Source organism: Callithrix jacchus, chromosome 9 (genome assembly GCF_049354715.1).
Source record: "Callithrix jacchus isolate 240 chromosome 9, calJac240_pri, whole genome shotgun sequence".
NCBI lineage: Eukaryota > Metazoa > Chordata > Mammalia > Primates > Cebidae > Callithrix > Callithrix jacchus.
In genome coordinates this window covers 70,810,927-70,834,208 of record NC_133510.1, presented here as the reverse complement: position 1 = coordinate 70,834,208, position 23,282 = coordinate 70,810,927, and the positions used below count along the sequence as shown (strand labels likewise).

Sequence of the window (23,282 nt, the reverse complement as noted above, 5' to 3'; positions counted from 1 at the left end):
ATAATATTTGTATTATACATGTATTATATAAATACATATTATATATGTATAATATATATATTATATGTATATATAGATAAAGGATGGGCCGAGCACAACAGCTCATGCCTGTAATACCACCACTTTGGGAGGCCGAGATGGGCAGATTACCGGAGGTCAGGAATTTAAGACCAACCTGGCCAACAGGTGAAACCCCATCTCTATTAAAAATACAAAAATTAGCCATGGGTGATGGTGGGTGCCTGTATTTTGAGAAGCCAAAATACAGAATTTTGATAGGCCAAGACTAGCGGATTGCTTCAGCCCAGGAGTTTGCAGCCAGCCTGGGCAACATAGTGTATTTTCATCTCTACAAAAAATATAAAAATTAGTCAAGTGTGGTTGGTGGCACAGACCTGTAATCCCAGCTACTCAGGAGGCTAAGGCACAAGAACTGCTTGAGCCCTGGAGGCAGGAGGTTGTAATTCTTTGTAAATTAAGAATAAAAAGATGTTTCTTAGCATAATAAACACCTCCCACCTCACATCATACACAAAAATAAATTCTAGAGGCTGAGGCAGGCAGATCATTTGTGATCAGGAGTTTGAGACCAGCCTGAACAACATGCTAAAACCCCGTCTCTACTAAAAATACAAAAAAATTATCTGGCCTGGCCAGGCACAGTGGCTCACACCTGTAATCCCAGCACTTCGGGAGGCCGAGGCAGGCGAATTATGAAGTCAGGAGATTGAGACCATCCTGACTAATACAGTGAAACCCTGTCTCTACTATAAAAATACAAAAAATTAACCGGGTATGGTGACATGTGACTGTAGTCCCAAATACTCAGGAGGCTGACGTGGAGAATTGCTTGAACCTAAGAGGTGGAGGTTGCAGTGAGCAGAGATGGCGCCACTGCACTCCAGCCTGGGCAACAGAGCAAGAATCCATCTCAGAAACATATTAGCTGGGCCTGGTGGTGCACGCCTATAGCCCAGCTACTTGAGAGGCTGAGACCGGAGAATTGCTTGAACCCAAGAGGTGGATGTTGCAGTAAGCCAAGATTATACCACTGCACTTCAGCCTGGGCAACAGAACGAGACCCTGTCTCAATCAATCAATCCAGCAATCAGTCAATCAATCAATTAATTTCAGATGAATTAGAAAGTTCAATAAACAAAATTACACAAAAATTAGAAGAAAACATAAATATTAGTATAATCTTAGCATGGTTTTGCAAATCTTTCCTTATTAGACATTAAGTCCAGAAGCCTAAAAGAAAATATTGACAATTTTTACTAAAAAATAATTTAATTGTGTATCAAAAGACATCATAAAGTTGCCAGGAGTGGTGGCTCACACCTGTAATCCTAGAACTTTGGGAAGCCAAGATGGGCAGATCACGAGGTCAGGAGTTCAAGACCAGTCTGGCCAACATAGTGAAACTCCATTTCTACTAAAAATACAAAAATTAGCCAGGTGTGATGGTGGGCGCCTATAGTTCCAGCTACTCAGGAGGCTAAGGCAGGAGAATCGCTTGAACCCAGGAGGCGGAGGTTGCAGTGAGCTGAGATCACCCCATTGTACTCCAGCCTGGGCAACAAGAGTGAAACTCCATCTGAAAAAAAAAAAGACATCATAAAGTTAAATTAAGAGAGAAACTGAGCCAGGTGCGGTGGCTCACACCTGTGATCCCAGCACTTTGGGAGGCCGAGATGGGTGGATTGCCTGAGGCCAGGAGTTCGAGACCAGTCTGACCAACATGGTGAAACCTCTTCTCTACTAAAATTACAAAAAACTTAGCTGGGTGTGGTGGCACGCACCTGTAGTCCCAGCTACTTGGGAGGCGGAGGCAGGGGAATTGCTTGAACCAGGGAAGTGGAGGTTGCAGTGAGCCAAGATTGTGCCACTGCAGTCCAGCCTGGGTAACAGATCAAGACTTCATCTCAAAAAAAAAAAAGAGAGAGAGAGATTGAGTGAAAATATTTGCCATATATAGATGGGTGTATATATACACACACATATACACACATATATAAACCCATATATACTGATATATTCATATGTATAAATCATGTATGCAATAATATTTAGAATATATAAAAAACTTCTAAGTAAAGCACCAAGCCACACTCCCTGTCTAATCCAACATCAAGTATCTATTTATTGGGAATTGATTGTGCCAGCCACTGTGTAAGACACTGGAAATACAACAGTGATACAACACAGACAATAAAACAAGTAAATAAATAAACAAGGTATAAATTGTGCCAAGAGCAGGGGAGAAAATAAAGCGGCAGAGCAATAGAACAGAAGTCCTAAGCTGCTGGCCTGGGACCCAGATGTAGCCTGATGACATGCTCAGCTTGCAGAGTGCTTTTTACAAAAAATTTAGACCAACATCTAAAAATCCAAAGATTTTATGTAAAACAAACATTTCTGACTTCTCTTTAAAAATTAGATTTGGGGAGCCAGGCCAGATCATGAGGTCAGAAGATCGAGACCATCCTGGCCAATATAGTGAAACCCCATCTCTACTAAAATACAAAAAATAAGCTAGGCGTGGTGGTGGGTGCTGGTGGTCCCAGCTACTTGGGAGGCTGAGGCAGGAGAATTGTTTGAACCTGGGAACATGCCACTGCACTCTAGCCTGGGCAACAGAGTGAGACTCCCTCTCAAAAAAAAAAAAAAAAGAGGCCGGGCGCGGTGGCCCAAGCCTGTAATCCCAGCACTTTGGGAGGCCAAGGCGGGTGGATCACGAGGTCGAGAGATCGAGACCATCCTGGTCAACATGGTGAAACCCCGTCTCTACTAAAAATACAAAAAATTAGCTGGGCATGGTGGCGCGTGCCTGTAATCCCAGCTACTCGGGAGGCTGAGGCAGGAGAATTGCCTGAACCCAGGAGGCGGAGGTTGCGGTGAGCCGAGATCGCGCCATTGCACTCCAGCCTGGGTAACAAGAGTGAAACTCCGTCTCAAAAAAAAAAAAAAAAAAGAAAAGATTTCGGGGCCAGGTGTGGTGGCTCACACCTGTAATCCAAGCACCAAGCACTTTGGGAGGCCGAGGTGGGTGGATCATGAGGTCAGGAGTTTGAGACCAGCCTGGCCAATATGGTGAAACCTCATCTCTACTAAAAATACAAAAATTAGCTGGGCATTGTGGTGTGTGCCTGTAATCCCAGCTGCTCAGAAGGATGAGGCAGGAGAATCGCTTGAACCCCAGAGGCGGAGGTTGCAGTGAGTCTAGATTGCACCACTGAACTTTAGCCTAGGCAACAGAGTGAGACTTCAACTCAAAAAAAGAAAAAAAAATTAGATTTGGCCACACTGGCCCTAAACTGTGGCTCTAAATAACAACAAAAAAAGTGGCAACTACCACTTCAGATAGTACAGGTTTCTTACCCAGCTTGCTTTACTCATAAGCATTATCTGCCTGGCTCTTACGGACAACTGAGTTGGAAGATGCCATAATGAAGAGTAAAGGCCCACTTTATTTTATTTTTTTAATTAAGAAAATTTTTTTTGGAGAGGCAGGGTCTTTTTATGGTTCCCCAGGCTGGCCTTAAACTAGACTCAAGTGATTCTTCTGCCTCAGCCTCCCAAAATGCTGACATTACAGGCATAAGCCACCATGCCCAACAAGAGGCCCTTTTGAGATAGAGAATTCAGTGACGTCATGTTTGAGCAACAGTCTGAAAAATGAGGAGCTTGTCATGTATAAAGCTAAGCCTAGAGCTTCATCTTCATAAGAGCAGATTCAAAATCTAGAAAAAAATTCAAAGCCAAAACTGAAGCAGGACACGTTTACTCCCCACTTTGATCAGACTACTTTCATTGCATCCCAGCCCCCTGAAATTTATCTCCCAGTTCTGATAGCCTTTTTAATTGTGCATACCCTAACATAGCTATGCACTGTGCCCATTATCCATTATCTCATAACAAAAGGAACCATAGACTCGTATTTCTGACATTACTATGCTTTCCACAAAGATACTTAGGCAACTTGATTACCCTCTGCCAAGTTTGGCTTCAACCACATCATTCAATCTTCCACCTGAAAATTACATTCAATAGTAATTTTTTTCTATTCCTCGTATTTCCTTAAAGCCACTTGAATTGCCCCAGATTTGAAGTCTGGCCCCACATGGCCAAGCTGTGAGACACATAGGCTGACCTTTATGAGTTCATTTTAAGGCCATGAAAAGTGTGCTCCGGAGAAATCTGTCAAGACAAAGGTGTCTGTACTTGGCTTTTATCTAAGATGTTTAGTCTTCCTAGAGTGATGAGTACCTTAACCACAGATATCAAGTGGGAACTCAGGGCAGCCTGACAATCCTATCACCTTCCCCTAGTCACTCTCCCAATCCTCAAGTCAACTATTTCACATCTCTCTCCTTGAATCTCTAAAGCCCCTCTCCCACCCTCATTCTGAGCTAACTTCCTTGCTCCTTATTTCACTAAGAAAATTAGAAGGAATCAGAGGAGACTTTCCATCATCACATCTAATATTCCACTCCATTCCCTCTGGTTCGATGAATAAACTGATTCCATTTGTGTACCGGACCCCATCCCTTCTCATCTAGTCAAGGATTTTGCTCCTAAAACTATCACCTTCTCCCCTCATGATTCTCCTTCTTCCCAGATCATTTCCATCAGTATACAAATATGCTATAATCTCTTCCATCTGGCACGGGAAAGACAAGGGAAGAAACCTCCCTTGGCCACATGGTCCCCTCAAGCTATTGCCGTCATGTATTTCTTTATCTTTCTCTCCCCATTACCATCCTGATTATCAAAACTCCTGGAAAGAGAAGTTTATACTCACAGTCTAGAAAAAGAAAAACAACATGCCAATTGCCCTTGCTTTAAATTCATTATCACCAAACTCAAGTGGGTCTTGTTGCCTGCTTGAGTTTAGTGATTATCACTTCCCAGAAGTCAAACTACATTTCCTTGTTCCGTTCACTCCCCTACTCTCCTGGAGGCCTTTTTCTACCTTCTCCTGTTTCTTCAAACCTCCAATACCTCCTCCCCATCCTCATTCTCATATAATGAGTTCCTTCTATTTTACAGAGAAAACAAGCAACTAGTAGATAATTTCCATAGCTCTCACAAACCACATCTGTCTATCTACCTGCATCTATGTCCATATATTTCCTATTATCATGAAAGAATGGCCCACACACCTATTAAAGCAAATCCCCTCCACTTATGAACAGATCCCATTTCTTTTTGCCTTCTCCAAAGCACCACTCTAATAATTCTTCTCACTCTTGCATTAATTTTTCCATCTATAAATTCCTTTTCTGGCTGGGCCCAGTGGCTCACACATGTAATCTCGGCACTTTGGGAGGCGGAGGCAGGTGGATCACTTGAGGCCAGGAGTTCAAGACTAACCTGACCAACTGGTGAAACCCTATCTCTACTAAAAATACAAAAATTAGCTGGGTGCGGTGGTACACACCTGTAGTCCCAGCTACTTGGGAGGCTGAGGCAGGAGAATCACTTGAACCCAGGAGGCAGAGGTTGTGGTGACCCGAGATCATGCTACTGCACTCCAGCCTGGGTGACAGTGCGAGACTCAGTCTCAAAAAAAATTTTTTTTTCTTCCATCTTAAAACCCCACATTTCCTATTTCCCTGGTCCTCATACAGCAAAATTCCTTATAAGAGTTGTCTGTTTTGTTAGCTGAGCGCAGTGGTGGGCACCTGTAATCCCAGCTCCTCCAGAGGCTGAGGCAGGAGAATTGCTTGAACCTGGGAGGTGGAGGTTGCAGTGAGCCGAGGTCACGCCACTGTACTCCAGCCCAGGTGACAGAGTGAGACTCTGTCTCCAAAAAAAAAAAAAAAAAGTCTGTTTTGGCTGGGCACAGTGGCTCACTCCTGTAATCCTAGCACTTTGGGAGGCCGAGGCAGGGTGGTCATCTGAGGTCAGGAGTTTGAGACCAGCCTGACTAACACAGAGAAACCTGTCTCTACTAAAAATACAAAATTTACCAGGTATGGTGGCACATCCCTGTAGTCCGAGCTACTCGGGAGGCTGAGGCAGAATTGCTTGAAGTCGGGAGGCAGAGGTTGCAGTGAGCTGAGATCACGCCATTGCCCTCCAGCCTGGGCAATGAGAGCAAAACTCCATCTCAAAAAGAAAAAAAAAAGAGTTGTCTGTTTCTTCTCTCTGGTTCTTCGGCCATTCTCTCTTGAGCCCACACCAACCCAGGCTCTTGCCATCACCACACCATTAAAACTGCTTCGGCAGGGCATGGTGGCTCCTGCCTGTAATCCAGCACTTTGGGAGGCTGAGGAGGGTAGATCACAAGGTCAGGAGTTCAAGACCAGTCTGGCCAAGATGGTGAAACCTCGTCTCTACTAAAAATACAAAAATTAGCCAGGTGTGGTGGTAGGCGCCTGTAATCCCAGCTAATTGGGAGGCTGAGGCAGAGAATTGGTTGAACCCGGGAGGTAGAGGTTGCAGGGAGCCGAAATCATGCCACTACACTCCAGCCTGGGCAACAGAGCAAGACTCCATCTCAAAAAACCGAACAAACAAAAACTGCTTCAGGCTGGGTGCAGTGGCTGAGGTCTGTAATCCCAGTACTTTGGAGGGCCGAGGCAGGAGAATCACTTGAGTTTAGGAGTTTTAGACCAGCCTGGGCAACAGAACAAGACCTCATCTCTACTAAAACTCAAAAAAATTAGCTGGGCATGGTGACACACACCTGTAGTCCCAGCTATTAGGGAGGCTAAGGAGAGAGGATGGCTTGAACCTAGGAGATCCAGGATGCATTGAGCTATAATCACGACACTACACTCCAACCTGAGCAACAGAATGAGACTTTCTCTCTCTCAAAACAAAACAAAGCAAAACCCTGCTGTATCCATTCACCAGTGACTCACATATTGCTAAGTTAAATGGTAAACTCTTAATTCTTATGTTATTTAACATATGGGCAGTAAAGTCCAACAGAGCTCAGATGATTCTTAATCCTGGTGCTGCTGCTGAGGTTGCTTGAAATACGTGGCTAGCTGGGAAGGGTTTGAGTTTATGGACCACCATGGGGAACATGCCTCATACTTTTCTTTTTTATCTTTTTTGAGACCGAGTTTTGCTCTTGTCACCCAGGCTGAAGTGCAATAGCGAGATCTCAGCTCACTGCAATCTCCACCTCCTGGGTTCAACCAATTCTCCTGCCTCAGCCTCCCGAATAGCTGAGACTACAGGCATGTGCCACCATGCCTAGCTAATTTTCTTTGTATTATTAGTAGAGATGGAGTTTCACCATGATGACCAGGCTAGTCTCGAACTTCTGACCTCAGTTGATTCACCCACCTCAGCCTCCCAAAGTGCTGGAATTATAGGCATGAGTCACCGTGCCTGGCCACCTCATACTTTTTATTACTTCAGAACTGGTTTGGGAAATTCACAACAGAGGGCAGGTAGATTATGGGCAAAATACAGTCTTCTCTTCATCTCCTAGCAAGCCTACATCTACCTTGCTTACCTTGGTCTTTCTTATCCCAAATTCTGTGTCCCTTAATTCAGGGAACCCACAGTTCCTGAATCTCTACTCACGCTTTTCCACAAGCCAAACAATCTTGAAAGACTCATTTGTCTCCAAAATGGGTCACTGGTCCCAGTTTCTTTCTGGTTTATTTCACCTTGTTGATACATTCATTCAAACTGCTTGACTTCTTTCTGTCCATCTGCTTTTAGCACTTCAACCATTCTGTGATTCAAATCAGCCACATTCTTGCCTGGTCCCTTAGCTAGGCCTTTAACAACTATAAAAATGAACCTATTAAGGCCAGGCGTGGTGGCTCACACCTATAATCCCAGCACTTTGGGGGGCCGAGGTGGGCAGATCATGAGGTCAGGCATTCAAGGCCAGCTTGGCCAACATGGAAAAACCCTATCTCTACTAAAAATACAAAAATTAGCTGGGCATGGTGGTGTGCACCTGTAATCCCAGCTACTCAGGAGGCTGAGGCAGGAGAATCTATTGAACCCAGGAGGCGGAAGTTGTGAGCTGAGATCGTGCCATTGCACTCCAGCCTGGGCAACAAAGCAAGACTCCATCTTGGGGGGAAAAAAATGAACCTATTAATATTCACACTTTCATTCTTAACACTCTTACTATCATGATATTTTCAAGTCATTCACAATCTTTCCTTGAAGAACGATAGGCTTTTTTTTCCTCCTAGTAGGTGTGAGTGTATTAACATTCAACTCAAAAGGGCCCACTCAAGCTTTCCTTATTATAGTCATAGTGAAAACTCACAGAGGTGAGTCAACACATGAAATCAAACATTCTGCCAGTCCCTGCCTCCTTCCTTTCTTTTCCTCCTGATAAAGAATCAAAACAGAAAAGCCAAAGAGGAAAATGGGTGTGGGGAACATAATTTGATATATCCTTGATTTCAGAAACTCAGTTTAAGCCAAGTGCAACAGCTGATACCTGTAATCCCAGCACTTTGGGAGGCTGAGGCAAGAGGATTGCTTGAGCCCAGGGGTTTCAGACCAGCTTGTCTCTACAAAAAATTAGCCAGGTGTGGTGGTGGTGGTGCATGCCTGTGGTCCCAGCTACTTTGGAGGCTGAGGTGGGAGGAACACTTGAGCCCAGGAGGTTGAGACTGCAATGAGTATGATTGCACTACTACACTCCACCCTAGTGACAGAGTGAGACTGACTCAAAAACAAAAAGAAACTCAGTTTATCAAGTATCCAAAGATGTTCAAATTTAGGAGACTAATTCACACGAAGCAAATTCATAGTACCTCAATTTCCTCACCTATAAATGGAGACAATAATGTCTGCCTTATAGATTTAATGTAGAAAGTCTGGGTGTGGTGGCTCACATCTATAATTCCAGCAGGTGTTAGAATGCCGAGACAGGTGGATGGCCTGTTTTAGGAGACTGAGACAGGCAGATCACCTGTGGTCAAGAGCTCAAAACCAGCCTGGTCAACATGGTGAAACCCCATCTCTAATAAAAGTGCAAAAATTAGCTGCATGTGTGGTAGCATGTGCCTGTAATCCCAGCTACTTGGGAGGCTAAGGCATGAGCCTCTCTTGAACCCAGGAGGCAGAGTTTGCAGTAAGCTGATATCAAGCTACTGTACTCCAGCCTGGGCAACAGACTGAGACTCTGCCTCCAAAAAAAAAAAGATTTATTGTGGACATAAAATAATGTATGTAACGCACCTAAGACCTAGCACATAGGCCAGGCACGGTGGCTCATGCCTATAATTCCAGCACTTTGGGAGGCTGAGGTGGGTGGATCATGAGGTCAAGAGATCAAGACCATCCTGATCAACATGGTGAAACCCTGTCTCTACTAAAAATACAAAAATTAGCTGGGCATGGTGGCGCATGCCTGTAGTCCCAGCTACTCAGGAGGCTGAGGCAGGAGAATTGCTTGAACCCAGGAGGCCGAGGTTGCAGTGAGCCGAGATGGCGCCATTGCACTCCAGTCTGAGTAACAAAAGCGAAACTGTCTCAAAAAAAAAAAAAAAAAACCTAGCACATAAAACTGTACAACACATGATGAAGAAAAGTTATAAATCACATGTAAGTTCACTATTTACATATGGAAAGTACACCTTTCCTGTGACTAGAATATCTTTGTCCGCTACTCAAGACATTGCCATGATAGGATACCTAGAAAACTATATATATATATATATATATATATATATTTTTTTTTTTTTTTTTTGAGACGGAGTTTCGCTCTTGTTACCCAGGCTGGAGTGCAATGGCGCGATCTCGGCTCACCGCAACCTCCGCCTCCTGGGTTCGGGCAATTCTCCTGCCTCAGCCTCCTGAGTAGCTGGGATTACAGGCACACGCCACCATGCCCAGCTAATTTTTTTGTATTTTTAGTAGAGACGGGGTTTCACCATATTGACCAGGATGGTCTCGATCTCTTGACCTCATGATCCACCCGCCTCGGCCTCCCAAAGTGCTGGAATTACAGGCGTGAGCCACCGCGCCCGGCTTTTTTTTTTTTTTTTTCTTGAGACAGAGTCTCACTTTGTTGCCCAGGCTGGAGTGCAGTGGCACAATCTCGGCTCACTGCAGCCTCTGCCCCTGGGTTAAAGCAATTCTCTGCCTCAGCCTCCCTAGTAGCTGGGATTACAGGCACCTGCCACCACACCCAACTAATTTTTGTATTTTTAGTAGAGACAGGGTTTCACCATCTTGGCCAGGCTGGTCTTGAACTCCTGACCTTGTGATCCACCCACCTTGGCCTCCCAGAGTTCTGGGATTACAGGCGTGAGCCACTGCACCCAGCCGAAAACAATATTTTTAGCCATAGGATTCCTTGAGGTAAAAAAAAATGCTGATTGGCTTCGAAGAATATTTCATCTAGGCCCTGAAAGAGGCTGGTCAACTCACTGCCCACAGAAGAGCACCCCTGACCAGTGACCAGAACTCTGTCTACCACTTGGGAGATTCCTGTCCCTTCCAGGCTCACCCTTCCTCTTTCTAATCCTGGTTGCTCCTGCAGGTTCAGCCCAGTTTCCAGAGTTCCTTCACCTTCCGCCCTGGGCTCTTGGGTGCCCAAGCTTTTGCTTCTGTCCTGCTCAGGGAAGCACAATCTTGTATCAGTCCTTTTCTTTGCTGAATCTCTCTCAATAATGGCTTTGAACCCTGCTCTCCTATTTATTCTTAGCTTTGTACCTGACATTCCTCTTGGTCCAGGAGGGCCTTGTTCTTTGTTCTAGACAAATTCCCTCTAGTCTGGCCCTTCTTTGAAACAACTCCCTTGCCTTGTTATATGAAAACCTTGTGTCAGCCTAGCTCTCACCACAACACAAGTCCAGGCACCCAGAACATTGTTTATTGACCGGAGCTGCAGAGAAAATCTCTGCGAGATTTGGTGGTAGGGAAAGATTAAGCCTGATCTTGTCTTGAAACAATTGAGAAAAATGACCTCTCCTTGCCAGACTCTCCAGTGACTGCCGTCTAGCCATGGACACACTGACCTCCAAGCTGTGTACATCCAAAGGGCCTCGCTCCACCTTCCTCTGCTGCTGCCCTTATCATTCCCCTTCCCTGAGGATTCACTAATGAGTCCTCAGAGTTGCTCTCACTTCCAATTCCGAATGAATTTCTTTAAAGAAAGCCGAACACATCTTACTTAGGTTCTCATTTCCTGGATCCTGTCAGAGGACATAAAACATAGTCTTCCCAAGCCTGGCTGGAATGTCCTCTGCTCAATCTTGTCTCCTTGCCTCTCTGAGCTGCCTCTTTAGTGAAACACCTGTTAGGAGACAGCTGGAGATCCCATTCTCAGACTCCAGCAGAGGGCACTGTTGGCTTTTCATTTTTTGTTTTTTGTGGTGGTTTTTTTTTTTTTTTTTTTTTTTTTTTTTTGAGACCGTCTGTTGCCCAGGCTGGAGTGCAGTGGCGAAATCTCGGCTTACTGTACCCTCTGACTTCTGGGTTCGAGTGATTCTCTCTCCTCTCTCAGTCTCCTGAGTAGCTGGGTCTACAGTCGTGTGCCCCAACTCCCAGCTAATTTTTGTATTTTTAGTAGAGATGGGGTTTCTTCATGTTGGCCAGGCTGGTCTCAAACTCCTGACCTCAAGTGATCCGCCCACCTTGGCCTCCCAAAGTGCTGGGGGTCTCCGTGCCCAGCCTGTTCTGGCTTTTCAAACAGGAGCATGAGTGGCATAATTCAGCCAAGAATGAATTGGCCAGAGCCCCTGAGCCCCTCTGCCTTTCTAAATGTATAAACCTTCTGAAGTTAGAGAAATGTACCTTGGAGCTAAGTGTGATGGCTCATGCCTGTAATCCAAACATTTTGGGAGGCCGAGGCGGGAAGATTACTTGAGCCCAGTAGTTTAAGACCAGCCTGGCTGACACAGAGAAACGCCTTCTCTACAAAAAAAAAAAAAAAAATTTTTTTTGAGATGTAGTCTCACACTCTGTCACCCAGGCTGGAGTGCAACAGTGTGATCTCGGCTCACTGCACCCTCCGCCTCCTGAGTTCAAGTAATTCTCCTGACTCAGCCTCCTGAGTAGCTGGGATTATAGGCGCCTACCACCATGCCCGGCTTTTGTATTTTTAGTAGAGACAGGGTTTCACCATGTTGCCCAGCCCTCCAAAATTTTTTTTAGCCAAGTGTAGTGGCACACGCCTGTACACCTACTCAGGAGGCTGAGGCAGGAGGATCACTTGAGCCCAGGAGTTCCAGGCTTCAGTGAGCTGTGACTGTGCCACTGCATTCTAGCCTGGGCAACAGAGCAAGAGCCTGTCTTAATAAAAACACAACCCAGCCAGGCACAGTGGCTCACGCCTGTAATCCTAGCACTTTGGGAGGCCAAGGTGGGTGGATCACCCGAGGTCAGGAGTTCAAGACCAGCTTGGCATTCATGGTGAAACCCCATCTAAATTAAAAAAAAAAAAGAAAACACAACCCCATCCCCTCTCCACATGAAATTAGAACAGGAAGGTACTCTTGATACTCATAGCTACACTCTAAGCTTAAGGAGTGGGTCCACCTCTAAGCTGGGTGACTGTCTGTACTGCAGCAGACAGGCACTTTTCCCACAAGGGTTTAGCCTTTCTGCACTGTTCTTCCACACAGTGACTGATCCAAGCCATTGGCAGTTACCCACCAAGTTCCAGGCCTCTGCTCCCTCATCCTGGCCATAGGAAATGATATTACACATTTTAGTAGAGCTCAGGGAGGCAGGGTTCTGCCTGTGGATCAAGCCAATGATGTCATGTCACCCACCTAACTCAAGGCTGCGCCAGGTGAGCAGACTCCCTTGACAGGATCCCTACTGATCTGTAGACAAAGGAGCCCATCAAAGGGCTAGTTCAAACAGTCTATGTTTTCCCTTCGTCCTTTGTCTTTCCTGGGAAGCCTGATGATGTTATGATGGTGGTTAAGAAAATGGGCTCTGGAGCCAAACTACTTGGGTTAAACTCATGACCCTACTATATGCTAGTTATGTAACCTTAGGAAAATTACTAAACTTTTCTGTGCTTGTTTTCTCTTTGGGAAATAATAATGGCACCTACATTTTAGAGTTGTGCCAAGCACATTCACTAGCTATTTTTATTATTATTATCTCTAGAAAAATCCATGCACTCCACTTAACATCAGCAATCTACAACCAGTGCTAGGTCCTGCTGTTCTCTCATGCCCCATCTACTTCCCATGTTCAGAATTCTGAACAAGTGCACCACTTCAAGGAAGGTATTTTTGGACATGGAGCCAAAGGAACTGCTTCCACATGGAAAACATGCCTTGAGGATTGGTCTGCTTTCCTGGGCTAATGCTTCTGTCCACTTCCTCCCATAACACTGACAATTTCTTTGTATCAGGGAAGATGATATAGATAGGAGCCATGAGTCATTTTTTCTGTTTGTTTGTATTTTTGTTTTTTGAGACAGGGTCTTGCTATGTCACCCAGGCTGGAGTGCAGTGGCACAGTCACAGCCCACTGCACCCTCAACCTCCTGAGTTTAAGCAGTCTTAACCACCTCAGCCTCCTGAGTAGCTGGGACCACAGGCTCATGCTGTCACACCTCAGCTTCCCAAAGTGCTAGGATTACAGGCATTAGTCACCATGCATGGCTGCAAATACCCCAATCTAGAAGGTAGATTTCTGGGAGCCACAAAGGTAGACTCATTCTAGAAATTCTTCACCCTGAAAACATTGTGGCCAGTCAGCCCCAGTTGCAGCAAACAGGCAATGGGCAAATTAGTGAATAACTAAGATTTGTGTGACCACCCCTGATTCACAGGGAAGCTTGTAATACTGAGAAATCTCTACCACCAATTTGGGGGGATGGAAGAGCCACTCAAGTACTTTTATACTATCCTAGATGTCCTTCATAGTTTCTATTCAAAGCATTAAAGGTGGTTTTATGGCAATCCCCAATTTATGGCCCAGTTTTAGAAGCTATTTATGTTACTTCATATCTACTTACCAACAAAGACCATGCAGAGCATGGCATTAACTGGGTGGATGACAGACCTCTGTTGTACCACCTACCGACAGAATGATTGATTCATCTACCTTACCACAGTGGAATTTGGTTAGAAAGAGCTCATTGCATCCTTCTACCCAAAACATGCCCTTTCACAGTAGCTGTGGCATGATTCTTTCCAACCCCTGCCCCCTTCACCCCAGGTACCTTCCAAATCTTGGCAATTCAGAGAATATATGGGTTACCAAGAATATCTACCAGTTTGCCAAAAATAGATGCAAGGTATATGCCAATTGCTGGTTGATTCCATAGGAAGGCATCTAGGTGGGTGATACTGTCCAGCACACCTCCAAGCACACACTGATTATCCATATGGAAAGCTGGGACCCTGCTACTTGGACATGCTGAGATAATAGAGAACATCACCTGCCTGTACCCTGACAATCAGCCTGAGGCCTTGGGAACAGATAGAGTTCCTAACTGTCACCTGAGCTCAGACCAATAATTACTCAGTCTAGGTCCCACTGGCCACTAGGAATATGCTTGTTCTTTCTCCTCAGTCTGCTTCAATTTGTCCAAGGACATCCTGCCACCCCCACCTTGCCCAAATTCAAATACCAAGCTCAATTATATTGCTTCCAAGAAATGGCCCCACTGCTATAACTTGTGTTGAAGTAAAAATCAGCCCCATGGTTCAGTCCACACTTCCAGAACTCTATATGCTAACCAAGGCTTCAGAACTATTGTTTCTCCAAGTCCTCAGCTGTACAGGGAGGGGATTCAAACTGTGCTCCACTCTGGTGAAATCATTATCTCAGATAGAGAATGTTAAAGGAGATTTAATTGGAGGACAAAAGAGAGAGATGAGGGACAGAGATGATAAATGAGTGAGGCTGAGCCAGGAAGAAGAGGAAAAAGCAGGAGCTGGGGAAGAACTCCAGAACAGAAGTGGCATTGCCACCCTCCACCAGAGATTAGTCAGCAATCCTCAACAATTTCCAAGATTGTCAAGGTAAACTGATCCAGGTCCTGACAAGCATCCATAATCATGAAAAATAAAAATTTGAGGAATGGAATGAGGCTTCTGCTCCAGGAATACAGAATGGAGGCACTGAAAATATCAGATGCAGAGCTGGATGATTTTTTTTTTTTTTTTTTTTTTTGAGATGGAGTTTTGCTCTTGTCACCCAGGCTGGAGTGCAGTGGCACAATCTTGGTTTACCGCAACCTCTGCCTACGGATTCGAGCGATTCTCTTGCCTCAGTCTCCTGAGTGGCTGGGACTACAGGTGTGCGCCACTGCACCGTGCTAATTTTTGTATCTTTTGTAGAGACAGGGTTTCACCATGTTGGCCAGGCTGGGCTCGAACTGCTGACCTCAGGTGATCCACCTGCCTTGGCCTCCCAAAGTGCTAGGATTACAGGGATGAGTCACTGTGCCTGGCCAAGAGCTTGATTTTACTCTGCTTTTGAGACTGGCTGAAGTAAATAGAGAAAGGGGCCTAACGCCTTTTTGGCTTGCATGACAAAATGGATGGAACAGCCAAGAGACAGAAATCTTTTTTTTGAGATGGAGTCACCTTCTATCACTAGCAGATAACTTCATATGGCCACTGTTTCCTTGCGATCTTATCTTTGATTCAAAATCTGAAGCAAATGTGTTTGATTGGCCTAGCCAAAATTCTTTGCCCATATCCTTGATGAAAGAGAGGTTGGGTAAGGAAGACCTAGTCTTTTTCAGCTTCTATTGTGAGATACAGGTTTTGCTTCATAGGGAGTGATTTCCAAACATAATGAATGCTAGGTGGCCGCCATACTACATTACTTTACCAGCCCCATCTCCTGTCCTTTTCTTCACCCAGCACTCCAGGCTCAAAACCAATAGCTCTCCGATGCCTCTCTAATGCTTCTAAATACTTGCCATTCTGCTGTCTGAAGTGCTCTTCCTGATTCTACTATCACCTACCTCTTTCTGTTCCTCCAAGACTTAACTCAAACATAACTTCCACTATTAGACCATGTGAAGTTCTGCAAATATGCCAGTCCCAGGAAAGGAATGTATACCCAGATAAGCGCCTTTTTCACTTGCACTAACCTTAAGTATGCGTCTAACATCCTGATTCCAGAAGCTGGCCTCTTAAAACCCAGGAGTCAGGGAGGAGCAAGAAAGTTGTAAGGGAGGTCTTGTGACCAGTGGGTTCTCTCTCCCTCCCCTCTGTCACAGGCATGGTGATTTGACTCCTGAGGAGAGATCCCTGCCACGTACGTGGTTAGCATGGAGACCAGGGAATCAGAGAATCAAATAGTAATTTGCCAAGTACTCAGAACAAGTCTACTCTCATTTCAGACCAGAAGGAACCAGAGCCCACTAGGCTTCCCCCGATTATCTCAAAAGATGGGAATTATTCTGTGCACCAGAATAGCCACACAAGATACCACGAAGCTGTTCGGAAGGTGTTGCTGAAGACATGTAAGTACCTTGGGGTGGGCATCATGCTAGGATAAAAAAAAAAAGATATGTCTGAGTTCCTAAAGAATGGCTGGGATGTGGTTGGGTATGGTTGTACGGCAGGAAAAAAAAAAAAAAAAAGAGCCAAGAGGAGAGACTGAGAGCAAGAGGGAGAAAGTAAAGTAGACTTAGTGGGGTAAGTATGATAAAATGAATTTTTTTTTTCAAGACAGTCTTGCTTGCTCTGTCATCCAGGCTGGAGTACAGTGGTGCCATCTCAGCTCACTGCAACCTCTGCTTCCCAGATTCAAGCAATTCTCCTGCCTCAGTCTCCTGAGTGGCTGAGATTATAGGTGTCCACCACCATGCCACTGATTTTTGTATTTTTAGTGGAGACGGGGTTTCACCATGTTGTTCAGGCTGGTCCCGAACTCCTGACCTCAGGTGATCCACCCACCTGGGCCTCCCAAAATGCTGGGATTACAGGTGTGAGCCACTGTGCCCATTGATAAAATGAAATCTGAATCAGACTTGGAAGTAGAAGATCCATGTTTGAATCCTAGTTCTGCCTCTTTTTTGATATCTCACCTTTTCTTTTTTTTTGAAACAGGGTCAGGGTCTCATTGTGTCACCCAGGCTGGAGTGCAGTGGTGCAGTCATAGCTCACTGCAGCCTCAAACTCCTGGGCTCAAGTGATCTTCTCACCTCAGCCTCATAAATAGCTGGGACTACAGGCATGCACCACCAAGCCTGGTTAATTTTTTAAAATAAAAAGTTTGTAGAGATAGAGCCATGCTTGTATTCCAGGCTGGTATCAAACTCCCAGGCTCAAGTGATCCTCCCACATTGGCTTCCCACAGTCCAGGGATTACAGGTGTGAGCCACCACACCTGGCCTATTTGCCCTTTATTAACCTGATCCCTCATCAGTTTTGTTGTTGCGGTGGTGGTTGTGGTTGTTTTGAGGCAGATTCTCACTCTGTCACCCAGGCTGCAGTGCAGTGGCAAAATCTCAGCTCACTGCAACCTCCGCCTCCCGGGTTCAAGTGATTCTCGTGCCTCAGCCTCCCAAGTAGCTGGGACTACAGAAGTGTGTCACCATGCCTGGCTAATTTTTGTATTTTTAGTAGAGATGGGGTTTCACTATGTTGGCCAGCCTGGTCTTGAACTCCTGACCTCAGGTGATCCACCTGCCTCAGCCTTCCAAAGTGCTGGGATTACAGGCATGAGCCACCGTGCCAGGCTCCTCAGTCGTTTAAAGTTAGGATGTGGGGGAGAGAAAATGCCTGAGCCTTTGTTCTACTGATCTTTTAGAATTATTGGGAGAAAAAAGTAAAAATGAAACCATTGTATATTATCATGCATTATCCCTGCCAGGAGTAGGAAGCACCAGCTTTGGCATCTTACTGAACTAGATTTAAACTGCAAATGAATTCTGTGACCTGAGGCAAGTTTCTTTAACCACAGCCTCTCTGAAACATCTGAAAATGGGAATCATACTTTTTAGCACTATTGTGAACAGACAACATGTACATTTCAAAAAGCATGTAGTCAGCCTGAGCAACATGGTGAAACTCCATCTATAAAACATACAGCTGGGCGCGGTGGCTCGCACCTGTAATCCAAGCACTCTGGAAGGTCAAGGTGGGTGGATCACTTGAGGTTGGGAGTTCAAGACCAACCTGGCCAAAGTGGCAAAACCCCGTCTCACCTAAAAAATTTTTAAAATTAGCCAGGTATAGTGGCAGATGCTTGTAATCCCAGATTCTTGGGAGGCTGAGGCAGGAGAATCGCTTGAACGCAGGAGGCAGAGGTTACAGTGAGCAGAGATCACACCATTGCACTCTAGCCTGGGTGACAAAGTGAGACTCCGCCTCAAAAAAAAAAAAAAAAAAAAAAACAAGGCCAAGTGCAGTAGCTCACATCAATCTCAGGACTTTGGGAGGCCAAGTCGGGTGGATCACAAGGTCAAGAGATCGAGACCATCCTGGTCAACTTGGTGAAACTCTGTCTTTACTAAAAATACAAAATTAGTTGGGCATAGTGGCACAGCCTGTAATCCCAGCTACTCGGGAGGCTGAGGCAGGAGAATTGCTTGAATCCAGGAGACCGAGGTTGCGGTGAGCCAAGATGTCGCCATTGCACTCCAGCCTGGGTAACAAGAGTGAAACTCCATCTCAAACACACACACACACACACACACACACACATTAGCGGGCATGGTGATGTTCACCTGTAGTCCCAACCACTCAAGAGGCTGAAGTGGGAGGATCGCTTAAGCCTGGCAGGTCAAGGCTGCCGTGAGCTGTGATAGCACCACTGCACTCCAGCCTGGACAACAGAGCAAGACCGTGTCTCAAAAATAAAATAAAATAAAATTGGCCAGGCACTGTGGCTCATGTTTGTAATTCCAGCATTTTGGGAGGCAAATGTGGGCAGATCACAAGGTCAGGAATTCGAGACCAGCCAGGCCAGTATGGTGAAACCCCGTCTCTACTAAAAATAGAAAAATTAGCTGGGCATGGTGATGGGCACCTGTAATCCCAGCTACTCGGGAAGCTGAAGCAGGAGAATTGCTTGAACCCGGGAGGCAGAGGTTTCGGTGAGCCAAGACTGCACCATTGCACTCCAGCCTGGGTGACAGAGTGAGACTCTGTCTCAAAAAAAAAAATTAATTAATTAAAAATCATGTAGGGAGCTGGGCTCCGTGGTTCACGCCTATAATCACAGCACTTTGGGAGCCTGAAGCAGGCAGATCACCTGAGGTTGGTAGTTTGAGACCAGCCTAGCTAGCATGGTGAAACCCTGTCTCTACTAAAAAAAAAATACAAAAATTAGCCGGGCATGGTGGTAGGTGCCTGTAATCCCAACTACTCGGGAAGCTGAGGCAAGAGAATTCCTTGAACCCGGGAGGCAGAGGTTGCAGTGAACCGAGATCATGTCATCCAGCCTGGGCAACAAGAGTAAAACTCCACCTCAAAAAAAAAAAAAAAGAAAAAGAAAGATGAGTTCAGTGAGCTGGGCAGGGGTGAGATCATGAAAATGTGTTATGGGCCAGAGTAGAGTAACTTGGATTTTAATTGCAATGGGGATCCTATAAGAGCTTTAAACAGGAAGCAATCTAATACTTCGGTGACTTGCAAGAAAATAGATAGAGTGAATACACAACCACTGAGAGTGCTATTATGACATTCTTATATAACATTCTGATAACATTCTTTTTTTTTTTTTTTTTTTTTTTTTTTTGAGACAGAGTTTTGCTCTTGTTACCCAGGCTGGAGTGCAATGGCACGATCTCGGCTCACCGCAACCTCTGCCTCCTGGGTTCAGGCAATTCTCCTGCCTCAGCCTCCTGAGTAGCTGGGATTACAGGCACGCGCCACCATGCCCAGCTAATTTTTTGTATTTTTAGTGGAGACGGGTTTCACCATGTTGACCAGGATGGTCTCGATCTCTCGACCTCGTGATCCACCCGCCTCAGCCTCCCAAAGTGCTGGGATTACAGGCGTGAGCCACCGCGCCCGGCAACATTCTTAAAATGACAAGATTACAGAAATGAAGAACAGATCACTGATTTCTAAAGTGGGGGTGGGGTGGGGGAGGGTGGCTATAAAATGGCAACTCCAGGATGGGTGGCAATGGAACTGTTCTGTATCAATATATTCAATATATTAATATCATGTTGTGGTAGTGTACTTAGTTTTGTAAGTTGTAACCATTGTGGGGAAGGGTAAATTGTACACAGGATTTCCCTGTTGTTTTCTTTTGTTGTTGTTGTTTGTTTTTGTTTTTGTTTTTTTTTAATAGAGACAGAGTCTTGCTATGTTGCCCAGGCTGGTGTTGAACTCCTGGGCTCAAGTGATCCTCCCAAAGTGCTGTGATTATAGGCATGAGCCACTGTGCCTGGTTTCCCTGTATTATTTGTTACAACTGTATGTGAACCTATAATTATAACAAAACTAAAGCTTAAAAACCTAAAATACTTTCAGAAATCAAAACAGGCACATGTGGAAAGAGGGGTAGTAAGTTATTTCTAATAGCAAAACTTTAATTTATTTTTATTTTTATTTTTTTGAGACAAGAGTCTTGCTCCGTTACCCAGGCTGGAGTGCAGCTGCACAATCACTGCTCACTACAGCCTCAACAACCTCCTAGGCTCAAATAATCCTTCTCATCTCAGCCTCCTGGGACTACAGGTGTGTGCCACCATGCTGGGTTAGTTTTTGTACTTTTTGTAGAAATGGGGTTTCAACATGTTGCCTGGGCTGGTCTGGAACTCCTGGGCTCAAACGATACACCTGCCTCTTAAAGTGCTGGGATTACAGGTGTGAGCCACTACACCCAGCCTCTAATAGCAAAACTTTTCACTACCTTATTATTAATTTGCAGGAAAATAAGCCAAAAGTATAACACCTACTCAATGAATTATTAGGAATTTTTAAAAAATTATTATAGGCCAGGCACAATGGCTCATGCCTGTAATTCCAGCACTTTGGGAGGCTGAGGCAGGCAGATCACAAGGTCAGGAGATTCAAAACCATCCTGGCTAACATAGTGAAACCCCATCTCTACTAAAAATACAGAAGATTAGCCAGGTGTGGTGGCACGCACCTCTACTCCCAGCTACTGGGGAGGATAAGGCAGGAGAATCGCTTGAACCTGGGAGGCGAAGGTTGCAGGGAGCCAAGATCGTGCAAGTGTATTCCAATCTGGGTAAGACTCCACCTCAAAAAAGAAAAAAAAATGATTATAAACACTATATAGCAATCCAGAATATTAGGCTATAATTCTAAGTTTTAAAAATATACAAATTTTATATTGATAGAATTAGATGTATCTAAATAAATAGTAAAAATACTTCTTTTTCTTTCTTTTTTTTTTTAAAGATGGGGTTTCACCATGATGGCCAGGTGAACTCCTGACCTCAGGTGATCCACCCACCTCGGCCTCCCAAAGTGCTAGGATTACAGGCATGAGCCATAGTGCCTGGTCAAAAGTACTTTTTTCTTTCTTTTTTTTTTTTGAGATAGTCTTGCTGCCCTGGCCGGTGTACAATGGCATAATCGCAGCTCACTGCAACCTCTACTTCTTGGGTTCAAGCAATTCTCCTGCCTCAACTTCTCAAGTAGCTGGGATTACAGGTGTCCGCCACCATGCCCGACTAATTTTTGCATTTTTAGTAGAGATCGGATTTCACCATGTTGACCAGGCTGGTCTCAAACTCCTGATCTCAAGTAATCCGACTGCCTTGGCCTCCCAAAGTACTGGGATTACAGGCATGAGTCACCACACCTGGCCAAAGGTACTTTTTCAAACAGCATCTGAATCTGATATTATTTCAAAATATTTTTTAAATATTTAATACCACATTTAGAACATGACAGACACTAGATAAATGACATCTATTAACAGCATCTAAATGTGAGGTGGTATCAGTTAGGTTTCAGAGAATTACCTAGAGTGAGCAAAGGAAGGCATTTTTTTCCAAGAGGAGGGAAGAGAAAGATAACGATTAAGACAAGAAAAAAGAAAAATAATAGATCAGTGGACCTATTATTTTCACCCATTTCCCAAGTGGGTGGGCCACTTGTTTTTCTACCATCTTAGCACTTGGGGAAAGCTCTCTTAGAGATGGGCTTACTAGCAGCAGGAATAACCAAGACATTCATTTGACCATGAAAGGAGTGAGATGCTGGAATCCGGAAGTGAAGCAGGGTGTGGTGACCACACTCCCAGGACCTCTCAGCACCTGGTCAGGCCCAGCAGTTGCTGGGCTGGGCTGGGCTATTGCTGCCCTGAGGCAGAAAAGTGAGCAGAGAACTTGAAGGAATTAGATAACCTGCCCTTCCCCCCACCCATTCAGTTCCCAATCAGGTCTTCAGAGTCCCCTTGACTGATGCTCAGAACTTCAGCTTCTGGCGGTCCCATGATCCAGGAGTGCGTCCAGAGGAAACCATGCCATGGATCCGGGGCCCTCGCCACTGTCTCATAAAAAGCGCGATGACCAGGTTAGACCGGGAGGGGAAAAGGTGGGAAGTTGAAGGGAAGTACTCCTTCCCTTCCCTTAAATAGAGACTATTTCACCTCTGGTCAGGTTAGGGAAATAGAAGGAGAGATTTGAGTCTTACCAGAGAAAACTGGTCCCAGAATTTGGGCCGTGATGCATTCAAAGGAGTTATAGATTTGTCTGTCTTTGTGTTTCTCTTTGTGGGTGTGAATTCTGAGCTGGTGCAAAACAAGTGTCCATAGCATTCCTGTGGCAGCCCAATGCTGCCTTCCTCACTACCTCTCCACCCCTCAATTACCACCCTTTGGCTGCAGCCCTACTTTTTCTTTTTTTTTTTAATTTTTATTTTTTGTTATAGAGACGGGGTTTCACCATGTTGGCCAGGCTGCTCTCAAACTCCTGACCTCAAGCAATCCACCCGCCTGGGCCTCCCAAAGTGCTGGGATTACAGGTGTGAGCCACGGCACCCAGCAGCAGCCCTACTTTTTCATCACTACCCCTATCATTCTGCCCTGAGGCAGTCTTGGGAGCTTTTTTTTTTTTGAGATGGAGTCTCGCTCTGTCACCCAGGCTGGAGTGCAATGGCACAATCTCGGCTCACTGCAACCTCTGCTGCCTGGGTGTTCAAGTGATTCTCCTGGCTCAGCCTCCCGAGTAACTGGGATTACAAGTGCCCACCACCACGCCCAGCTAATTTTTGTATTTTTAGTAGAAACAGGGTTTCACCATGTTGGCCAGGCTGGTCTTGAACACCTGACCTCAGGTGATCCACCTGCCTTAGCCTCCCAAAGTGTTGGGATTACAGGCATGAGCCACCGCGCCTGGCCTCTTGGGAGCTATTTTTAAGGATCTCCTGCCCTCAAGCCTGGCCTGGCTGAATCTCTCTCTGAATCTCTTTCTTTCT

The 23,282-nt window shown here is 45.2% G+C and overlaps 2 protein-coding genes across 3 annotated transcripts in view; one reads left to right on the top strand and one right to left on the bottom strand.

Annotated features, from left to right (window-relative positions):
• Positions 1–23,282, top strand: part of SPMIP11 (sperm microtubule inner protein 11) — a 43,127-nt gene that overhangs the window by 19,657 nt on the left and 188 nt on the right. For both annotated transcript variants that reach the window (XM_009003703.5, XM_035256984.3), the window contains exons 2-3: positions 16,271–16,393; positions 22,235–22,379. In XM_009003703.5, the coding sequence (XP_009001951.2) occupies positions 16,271–16,393; positions 22,235–22,379 (268 nt within the window). The remainder of the gene's footprint in view (positions 1–16,270; positions 16,394–22,234; positions 22,380–23,282) is intronic.
• ADCY6 (adenylate cyclase 6) overlaps positions 20,951–23,282 on the bottom strand; it is a 29,209-nt gene continuing 26,877 nt past the window's right edge. The window contains exon 22 of the mRNA XM_078336827.1: positions 20,951–21,096. Coding sequence (XP_078192953.1) covers positions 20,995–21,096 — 102 coding nt within the window. The 3' untranslated portion in view covers positions 20,951–20,994. The remainder of the gene's footprint in view (positions 21,097–23,282) is intronic.